Source organism: Mizuhopecten yessoensis, unplaced genomic scaffold (assembly GCF_002113885.1).
Source record: "Mizuhopecten yessoensis strain PY_sf001 unplaced genomic scaffold, ASM211388v2 scaffold2303, whole genome shotgun sequence".
Classification (NCBI taxonomy): Eukaryota; Metazoa; Mollusca; class Bivalvia; order Pectinida; family Pectinidae; genus Mizuhopecten; species Mizuhopecten yessoensis.
Genome location: NW_018404479.1, coordinates 255,004 through 266,266, shown reverse-complemented (window position 1 = coordinate 266,266; position 11,263 = coordinate 255,004). Strand labels below are relative to the sequence as shown.

The window sequence follows — 11,263 nt, the reverse complement described above, 5'->3', positions numbered from 1 at the left end:
CAAAAAGGGTTGAATTTACTGAAATTTCAAAAATCTTCTTCTCAAGACCCAGATATGGTAGAATCAAATACTCTTCATAGATGGAAGGGTCTTAAGGTTTATGACCCTAGGGTCTCACGTTTACCCCCTGGGGAAGGGGGGGGGGGCAAAATGTATTATGGTTTATAATGGCAAATGATACTGAATATTACATGTTAATAACTTGATTGGAATTATAACCTTGAGTTGACAGTTTGATATTTTGAACATTTTGAGCCAGCCCTACCCACTTGGCTGATGGGTGGGGCCCAAAGGAGTCAGTGTGCTAAAATTTCTTCATTTTCCCTGTTTAGAATCAGAGGTGCTAGTTTCAAATACTTTTTAGTCTGAAATCTGTATGCTAGATATTGAATAAGATGGTTTTATTGTTTTTTGTCACTTTGAATAATATTTGTTCATTTTAAAAACAAAATCAACTCTCTGTATAAATATATCAGGTGACCGCTAAGGCCCATGGGCCTCTTGTTAATTAGAACTGTAACAGATCAATTGATTTTTTTTTCAAAAGTTGATCTAATTATGTTGCTAGCAAACCGTCCCTATATAAGTATTGGGGTAGCTAATAATAACTTTTAAAATCTCCCGATGATCTCCAAGAATTAGGACATGTACGCCTTTTAAACAAGCTTGCCGAGGCTGGTATTACATAGAAATTATAATTATAGAAATATACTAATTGCTTTCAAAGAATATTTTCTCGGATATCCATGGAATAGTGTGCTTTGATATATCTGGAAAGATTATGCATATCTATGAGATCATGGTTGTTCTGAGACCATCGGTCTTTATGATCATTTTCCCCCCAGTGTTTACATGTAATATTGACTTGGAGTAAGGTTAGGTGCTTGGTGTGACAATTTGGTTGTCTTAGTAACAGTTTGACAACAAAAAATAATCATTTATTTGGTTGGTGATTTCTGTGTCTCACCCTCCAGGTAGGGGAATATTGTATATTATTAATCAACACAAAAGTTTAAAGTCCATAGACAAGATAATATTCAAAAAAGCTGAAGGCCAGACAAGGTGGATCAGTTTCCTCAAATATTGTAAAGTTGGATGTCTTACAATTCTTTCATTAATCTTAATCCTGCCAGGACATGCTGACTGACTATATTCAAATAATATATATATTGCAAATTCTGGTTAAATTACTTTTTTTCTTGTGTAATAATACAACTTGATAAAAAAAAAAACAGCTAGAAGGTAATGATTCTCTAAGCAATGTACGATTATTAAAATAAAGAATTATTTAGGCTAGAAGGAACACTATGCTACATCTTTGTTTCATCCGCAGTACGGTGAGAATAGTGATCTCGCAAATGCTGAAATGCCGGATACATTTCGAGAGCGTGTATTAGTTTTATTACGGTACCGTCGAGGATGCGGCGCTGCAGTCGCATTGTTTACAACACCGGAATGGTTGAAGTTCAAGCGAACGTCTGTTTGCAGTAGGTCTATTAGGTATGTTTTTTGATAGGGATGTGCACGTCTACAATAAAATGAGACGCAAAATTAACATTTCAGCACGTTTGTAAAACTATCCATTCGGGCTGAATTAATTGGAGGGTTTAAATTTTAAAAGTAAATGGTCTAGATATACTCGGGACGAAATGTCTCTTCCTTTCTCTCAATGGAGCAGACGGGCACCTCTGCCCGTTTTTTTCATAATCCCCAAGCTAAGTCTGTTTTAGACATAAGTAAAAAAACACTTGAGACTTAAGTCCAGATTTAGACTTACAAGTCTGTTTCATGAACCTGGGCCCCGGACATCGTCCGTCTCGGAGTATTGTTAGTTGGTTCATACAATATTAATAATAAATGAGAATCTTGGCCATGCACCGAATTCATAAAAGTAATATGTATAACCCTATTGGATGCTTTGTGAAATCGTCAAGTGAAAGTACGTTTATCATATATTATTTCAACAACCGACAGATCATTCGGTGAAACAATTTACAAATAATCGATTAATAATGTGTCTCTGATATCGTGTAGAAACCTAAGATATGGAATAAAAACGTATACTACAGTCGATAAACAACTATGCAAAATTGTAATTATTTACTAAACATTATTATCTACTGCTAATTTATCGTAACTACATGTAACCACTATAGATAGGAAATCTCGATTAAACTAGTTATCTTCTCGGATCGTTTTATTCCATTTCGTTTTCAATCATTCCTCGCGTTTCGTTCCACCTACTTTCAATCCATTCCGTTCCTGTGAGCAAAACATGTTTCGTTTCGTTCTATTCGCATTTCGTTCCAAACAGTGAAATTATTTTTGTTCCGTTCCATTAAGGCCTTGTTTTGTTCCGTTTTCATTTCGTTCTTGTTGCGTTTTCATTGCGTTTTCATTCCTTTCCGTTTGTCAACTGAAACGCTGTCACCCCTGTACCGGGTGTCAGTGGTACATAACCGTCCCGCTCTGTGCCTTATAACCAGGTTTCAGTGATACATAACCGTCCCGCTCTGTGCCTTAGAACCAGGTGTCAGTGGTACATAAATGTCCCGCTCTGTGCCTTATAACCAGGAGTCAGTGGTACATAACCGTCCCGCTGTGTGCCTTATATCCAGGAGTCAGTGGTACATAACCTGCCCGCTCTGTGCCTTATAACCAGGAGTCAGTGGTACATAACCTGCCCGCTCTGTGCCTTATAACCAGGTTTCAGTGATACATAACCGTCCCGCTCTGTGCCTTATAACCAGGTGTCAGTGGTACATAACCTTCCCGCTCTGTGCCTTATAATATAACCAGGTGTCAGTGGTACATATAACCGTCCCGCTCTGTGCCTTATAGCCAGATATCAGTAGTACATAACTGTCCCGCTCTGTGCCTTATAACCAGGTGTCAGTGTTACATAACCGTCCCGCTGTGTGCCTTATAACCAGGAGTCAGTGGTACATAACCTTCCCGCTCTGTGCCTTATACTATAACCAGGTGTCAGTGGTACATATAACCGTCCCGCTATGTGCCTTATAGCCAGATATCAGTAGTACATAACTCTCCCGCTCTGTGCCTTATAACCAGGTGTCAGTTGTACATAACCTTCCCGCTCTGTGCCTTATAACCAGGTGTCAGTTGTACATAACCTTCCCGCTCTGTGCCTTATAACCAGGTGTCAGTTGTACATAACCTTCCCGCTCTGTGCCTTATAACCAGGTGTCAGTTGTACATAACCTTCCCGCTCTGTGCCTTATAACCAGGGGTCAGTGGTACATAACCGTCCCGCTCTGTGCCTTATAGCCAGATGTCAGTAGTACATAACTGTCCCGCTCTATGCCTTATAACCAGGAGTCAGTGGTACATAACCTTCCCGCTCTGTGCCTTATACTATAACCAGGTGTCAGTGGTACATATAACCGTCCCGCTCTGTGCCTTATAGCCAGATGTCAGTAGTACATAACTGTCCCGCTCTATGCCTTATAACCAGGAGTCAGTGGTACATAACCTTCCCGCTCTGTGCCTTATAACCAGGTGTCAGTGTTACATAACCGTCCCGCTGTGTGCCTTATAACCAGGTGTCAGTGGTACATCACCGTCCCGCTGTGTGCCTTATAACCAGGTGTCAGTTGTACATAACCTTCCCGCTCTGTGCCTTATAATATAGCCAGGTGTCAGTGTTACATATAACCGTCCCGCTCTGTGCCTTATAACCAGGGGTCAGTGGTACATAACCGTCCCACTCTGTGCCTTATAACCAGGTGTCACTGGTACATACCCGTCCCGCTCTGTGCCTTATAACCAGGTGTCACTGGTACATAACCGTCCCGCTCTGTGCCTTATAGCCAGATGTCAGTAGTACATAACTGTCCCGCTCTATGCCTTATAACCAGATGTCAGTGGTACATAACCGTCCCGCTCTGGGCCTTATAACCAGGTGTCAGTGGTACATAACCTTCCCGCTCGGTGCCTTATAACCAGGTGTCAGTGGTACATACCCGTCCCGCTCTGTGCCTTATAACCAGGTGTCACTGGTACATAACCGTCCCGCTCTGTGCCTTATAACCAGGTTTCAGTGATACATAACCGTCCCGCTCTGTGCCTTATAACCAGGTGTCACTGGTACATAACCGTCCCGCTCTGTGCCTTATAACCAGGTTTCAGTGGTACATAACCGTCCCGCTGTGTGCCTTATAACCAGGAGTCAGTGGTACATAACCTTCCCGCTCTGTGCCTTATAACCAGGTGTCAGTTGTACATAACCTTCCCGCTCTGTGCCTTATAATATAGCCAGGTGTCAGTGTTACATATAACCGTCCCGCTCTGTGCCTTATAACCAGGTTTCAGTGGTACATAACCGTCCCGCTGTGTGCCTTATAACCAGGTGTCAGTGGTACATAACCGTCCCGCTCTGTGCCTTATAGCCAGGTGTCAGTGGTACATAACTGTCCCGCTCTATGCCTTATAACCAGGTGTCAGTGGTACATAACCGTCCCGCTCTGTGCCTTATAGCCAGGTGTCAGTGGTACATAACTGTCCCGCTCTATGCCTTATAACCAGGTGTCAGTGGTACATAACCGTCCCGCTTTGTGCCTTAATTATAACCAGGTGACACTGGTACATAACAGTCCCCCTCTGTGCCCTATAGCTACGAGTGTTAGGATGAGGGGTTGCACCTACAATGTACGAGAATACTCGAGAGGCATGTACAGTTACAGGTGCTAGATGTCCATACTTTCCACTCTCTCACTCATGTGTGACGTACATGATCAGACTAGCTACTGTTTCTATGTTTCCATGTTTAAAGAAATTACAATTCTGATTGGACAGCCTATACTGTTTCTATGTTTCAGTGTTAAGTGAGATGACACTACTGATTGGACAGCCTATACTGTTTCTATTTTTCAGTGTTAAGTGAGGTAACAGTACTGATTGGACAGCCTATACTGTTTTTATGTTTCAGTGTTAAGTGAGGTAACGGTACTGATTGGACAGCCTATACTGTTTTTATGTTTCAGTGTTAAGTGAGGTGACAGTACTGATTGGACAGCCTACACTGTTTCTATGTTTCAGTGTTAAGGGAGATGACAGTACTGATGGGACTGCCGATAAAAATGTTTTACTACATAGTCTCCTTATTACTCAATAAGGAGACTATGTAGTAAAACATTTTTATCGGCAGTCCCATCAGTACTGTCATCTCCCTTAACACTGAAACATAGAAAGAGTATAGGCTGTCCAATCAGTAATGTTACCTCACTTAACACTGAAAAATAGAAACAGTACTGATTGGACAGCCTACACTGTTTCTATGTTTCAGTGTTAAGGGAGATGACAGTACTGATGGGACTGCCGATAACAATGTTTTACTACATAGTCTCCTTATTACTCAATAAGAGAATTGCTGCTGCTAAAGAATTTCACAAGGTAATTAACAATATAATATACAACTTTAACAACACTAAACTTACTACTGTTTTGTAGATCCATGAAAATACCATAATATATGATTACTGTGAAAATACTTTTAGTTTTGTAATGAAAATGCCATGAAAACGTGCAATTTTCAGAACACCAGGTAATGCAATATTCTAAAAATAAAATATTGAAAATGGAACTACCTTTTTTTGCTACCATTAATTTGATAATACAATGTAATATTTCAAGATACCTAATGTTGTTATGACCATGATACATGTCATTTCTTCAGTCTCTATGAAGGGAGAAATGGGTGTATGATGGTATGGGACAGAACATTTTTACCATGATGTGACAATGAAAATGAGTAGCTTTTTCTAGTCCTAGATATGTGACCCTAACTATGAAAAAAAGTCTGATTTTATCCAGTCTTAAATGTGTCCTTTTAACTGTGAAAATGAGTCTAGCTTAATCCAGTCTTACACCTGTGCATTTGTCCTTCAGTGTGAAATTGAGTCTAGCTTTATCCAGTCTTACACCTGTACATGTGTCATTAAGTGTGAAAATGAGTCTAGTTTTATCCAGTCTTAAGGTTTCTTAAGAAATATTTGTGTGTTTAAGAAGTGTTTTCATTCCTGTCCATGAATTTATAAGTCGTGTTAAACGCATGTCTTCAAAGATCATAAATATTGCTTTTCTCATTGCAGAAAAATCCAACATATTTGAAAACTGTTCTGTCTGGCACTGATGAAATGATGCCGAGGGTACTTTTGTATTTACTTAATAAGGTAAGGCACTAGAGTAGAGACAATTAGACTGCTCTACATTTTTGTGGTGTCTGTGATGAAAATTTTTGGAATTCACTAGTTATATTCTAGCACCTCAGACAGAGATACCCCGTGATATATTTTTCTAACTTGTCGGAGCTGTCTGGTACCTTTACGTGACATTTCGCTGAAATTTTACACAGTGCTGTATTCATCCGCTTGTAAAGGACTCGAAATTGACAATCTGCATTTTAAATACTTTATTTTGTCGTTGTATGTATTGTTTTCATGGTGTTAGATAAAATATAATCTCCACTGAGAAATACGTTGTCTTCGTTGTAAGGACAAACAGCATTTTAAGCACAAACATTCAAACATAGCTTAGTGGTTCAGGCAATATATATTTGAGGCCCCAGATGGGATACATGACAGTTGGGATTATGTTACAGAATCTTAGTCTTGGATTTAGATAATCCAATCTCCGTCAGTTACAGGTAATAGACTTTATGTTAGTTTTCAGGTCACCTGAGCTTTAGCTCAAGTGACCTAGCTATTGCTATCCGTCTTCGTCGGTCGTCGTCCATTGTGCATCGTACGTTAACATTTTACATTTCAACTTATGCTGAAATACTGTCAACGGGATTTCTTTTATTTTTCCTGGGAATGTTACTGACATCACCCTGACAAAGAAATCCAATATGGCCACCAATGCCACCATTTTCAAAAACTATTTACTAGGTCAAGGTTACCGTTACTATTTATAGAAAATTGTCAAACAGTGAGATATATTTTCTGTGGCAAATGGCATTCATCTGTTACACACTTCTCTAGTTTTACTTAAACTACGTAGTGATAATTGACTGGTGAAATACATTTTTTTGTTGACAAATAATATACTTTTCTCCTTTGACGTCATTATTTAAACAACAACAACAAAATACTGTAGAACTCGGGTGACGGTTAAGGCCCATGTGCCTCTGGTCTGTGTAATTTGTCACAAGAACATGAAAAGGAATTATAGCCATCCTGTCCTGCTGTGCTAGGTGTTTCAGTGTTTGACACCCTTTCCTGTGTTTATTTGTAGCCAGAGGTGATTGATGCCCTCCTAGATTTGGTGGTGGAGTCTAAAGATGCAGATGCTGTGATGCACTTTAAAAACAAGCTCTGTACAGCATTGCAGAACCCCAGTGAGTTGATTTACTGAAAGGTAGCTTCAGGTTATGATATGGTCATAGCTCAGAGTGTTACATGTACACATACATGAAACAAAAAGGGATGGTTAATTAACTCATTCACCCTTGAAGGCATATTTGAACTCTTTCAATTTAAAGATTGGAATAGTTTATTATGAAATTTCAGGGGTGAATGAGGTAACTTGAAAATTTCATCTCACTCTGAATCATAACAGTTTGAGCTTCTGGTATATAATGATAAATATGTCATTCATTTCGAAACATTTTCTTCAGATTTGTAAATTATGTATGAATTGTAGAGAGGGTACGTATCACAACAAGTAGGTGTTTATGTGTGATGTCTCTCTGACTAATTCAATATGTACCCTGTTACCTTCATCAGACAAGAGATAAATATGTCAGTTTAAAGTTGGTCCTGGTGCCAAACACCAGGCAAAAGTGACAAGTTAATGGTCATTCCATAGTGTTACCCAGTGGGAATTGCTTTTAAATGGTTTGCTCCCAAGTTATAAATGATATATACTTTTTATCTTGGATTTGATTTTTTACGTAAAGTTCTATATAGATCACATATATACACATACACTGCAGAGTTTAGTAAAGTTATTTATATTAATGTTTATCTCATTGTGTAACTTTTTTGTAATTAGCTCAATATCAAATAATAGTGAAGAATGTCAAAACCAGATGTTGACCTATATATCTAGATCCCAGATATTTACCGTCCCAAAAAGTTTAAGACGAAGTCAGGTACATTTATTTAAAATTAAAGGCATTGTCACACATTTATTTATTGTGGAGATTATATTTCACGTTCTTGTGTAACAGCATAGCATACTATACAAATGTATATGTACAACAGTTGTAAACACTCATGATTTCACCTATCGTATAATTCAAGAGGCTACTGGCCGGATATTTTGTATCAGATGTTATTGGTCTGACTACGACACTTGTCAAAAATAGTTCGCCGTGTAAACATCTGACATTGTTGGAGTAGATTTTACCTATAGTGTTATCAGAATACTATCAGCTTTCTGTTAGATTACTTACAGTGTGTTGGGCCATTTTCTTGTTGACTGATTTTTTTATTTTTATTTTCAGGTATCAAAACAAAACCTCAGATAGTGCGAACGTTGCTTCAATTCTCTTCACAAAACCCAAACACAAGTCTTGGGAAGTGTATGGAATCCGTTATAGTCAAATTACCGTATTTGAGGATGTTGATGAAATCAAAACTGTGATAAAAGTATGAATGGTACAAAGGCTGTCTTTGTATGTGTGGATGTGGTAACTAGTTGATATGATAACAGTATGTTCTGTCTTTGTATGTGTGTATGTTGTAACTGGTATATGTATGATATCAACATTTTGCTTTCTACACAAACAATGTACCTATTAAACGTGTCGCAATGTTTCAAGACCGACCGGTCCATTTGTCAAGCAAGAATAGCTTGACAAAGGGACGAGCTGGTCGTGAAACATTGCGACACGTTTAGCATGACAAAGGGACGAGTCAGTCTTGAAACATTACGATATGTTTAGCTTCACAAAGGGACGAGCTGGTCTTGAAACTTTGCGCCACGTTTAGCTTGACAAAGGGACAAGTAGGTCTTGAAACATTGCGCCACGTTTAGCTTGACAAAGGGACGAGTCGGTCTTGAAACATTGCGATACGTTTAATATGTACATTGGTTGCATTGTGTAGAAAGAAAAACTTTGATTTTTCATATTTCCAAACTGATGAATCTTATTGATGATAGTATATGTACGAAAAAAGTATGAGTTGTATAAAGGATGGTTTTGTATGTGTATGTTATAACTATGCTAGTAGATATGATGAAATGTCTCATAGTCTTGGTTTGATAAAGTGTTTTTTACATAATAATCATGTCTTCCTTTAGGAACAAGACTGGTCAACAGCTGCAATTGTTAAAATTCTTTCCCGTTCCGTCACATCCAGAAATTGAGATAGCAAACACATGCTATTATGTTTCATTGAACATTGTTGAAAATTGTATGTGATTTATGACATCCATATAGGCAAACAACTTGGCCTAGATTCTGACTTGCTCTTCTATTTCTGGAGACGATTCAGATATAACATCAAATTATTAAATTTAAAAAAAAAGAGTTATTGCTGTGTCTCAATTATCTTTATTTTTAGCTCACCTGGTCCAAGGACCAATGTGAGCTTATGCCATACAGTGGCATCCGTTTTCCCTCCGTGGTACGTACGTACATCAACAATTTCTGCAAACAACTTCTCCTTAACCACTGATTGGAATTTAACTAAATTCGACTTGATTGGAATTTAACCAAATTCGACTGGAAGTATCCCTAGATGGTGGGGGTTCAAAATTGTGCAAATGGCGGGGCTGACCCCCCAGGAGGCTGAGGGGCGGGGCCAAAAAGGGCAATTTGACTAATGTGCTTTAAGCGACTTCTCTGGAACCAAGCGATGGATAGCAGCTATATTTTTGTGGAAGCATTCCTAGGTGATGGGGATTAACAATTGCACAAATAGTCAGGCTTACCACCCGGGCTAAAGGGTGGGGCCAAATTAGTTTATAATTTATAAATGGTTGATATTCCAACCCTATAACCATATATACAGTTGCTGATTATATAGAAATGAATGCACATATTCTTCCAGGATGGCCTTGGGGTCTGGTTCCACCCTTGGAAATTTAGCCCCTGGGTCATAACTTTGAACCAGTTTAGATCTCAACCTTAAAACTAAATATACAACTGCTAGGCATAAAGAGACAAACACAATCATGATATTAGCATTGATCCTTGGGTCTGTTGCGCCCGTTGCAATATTTGGGATCTTTGTCTTTCTTTCTACTTCTAGCTACTTTTTATTTCCTAGGGCATTGCTTGGCAACACCTCACTTTTGGCTTGAATGTTGAGCGTTTGCCCAGGTGAGGAAGGCAATGGGTTCTGTCATCAGGCCGAAATATACCATAGTCCTTAAAAATGGTAGTTGTTATTTCCTGCTTAACGTTCAGCATTAAGGGGAATGTCAACAACTGGTTCAACCGTTGTCAGTATAATGTGACCAAGCAAAATGCTGTGATTGGTTCTTTCGGCATGGCATTTCAGTGAGAAAGCACTATAAAATCGGCATCAGATCCGCGCTATCACGAGGAGGCAAGCACACCAACATCCCTGTCTCCTGCATACACATAAGCAAGCACGCATACAATACACACATGGCGGCACGTCCATAAATTACCTTTGCTGTTACTGTAATAGGATTTTAAACAGAATTAAACCAAACCAAACCTTTGGTCTGGCCACACCCCTAGGAACCTAGTTTCTGAGTCACAACTTGGATACAGTTGATATCCCCACCCTTTAACCATATATATAATTGCTGAGTATAAAGAGACGAATGTCCATAATGGCCCCTGTGTTTGCCCCACCCTTGGAGACTTTACCCCTGGGTCATAACTTCAAAACAGTAGTGCTCCCCACACCAAATCGTTCTATACAATTGCTGGACATAAAGAGACAAATGCAGTCATATTAGAATTGACCCTGGGGTCTGGCCACAACCCTAAGGACCTAATTTCTGAGTCACAACTTGGAAACACTTAAGATCCCCATCCCATAACTATACATACAATTGTTGGACATGAACAATCTAATACAGAAAAGCTACAAGGATTGGCCTTTGGGTCTGGCTCTATCCCGGGGATCTTACATGGAGAACCTTTCCAAATTTTAGTAAGACATTAGTTACCAGATTTAGTTGTCATATATTGGTGCAATAACACCCCTAGCAGACTAACTCTCTCAGCAGTGTCCGATGGTGCAGACTTATTCATGAAAACAAAAACAAAAAAACAGAGCCACTCAATTGAGAGGGGCAGAGATTTTACTGATGAGGT

The 11,263-nt window shown here is 39.1% G+C and overlaps 1 protein-coding gene across 1 annotated transcript in view; it reads left to right on the top strand.

Moving 5' to 3' along the window:
• LOC110445428 overlaps nucleotides 1-9,490 on the top strand; it is a 48,975-nt gene extending 39,485 nt beyond the window's left edge. Inside the window, exons 21-24 of the mRNA XM_021490051.1 lie at nucleotides 5,306-5,412; nucleotides 6,111-6,191; nucleotides 7,255-7,357; nucleotides 8,468-9,490. Of these exons, the coding sequence (XP_021345726.1) occupies nucleotides 5,306-5,412; nucleotides 6,111-6,191; nucleotides 7,255-7,357; nucleotides 8,468-8,607 (431 nt within the window). The 3' untranslated portion in view covers nucleotides 8,608-9,490. The remainder of the gene's footprint in view (nucleotides 1-5,305; nucleotides 5,413-6,110; nucleotides 6,192-7,254; nucleotides 7,358-8,467) is intronic.
• The last annotated feature ends 1,773 nt before the right edge of the window (nucleotides 9,491-11,263 follow it).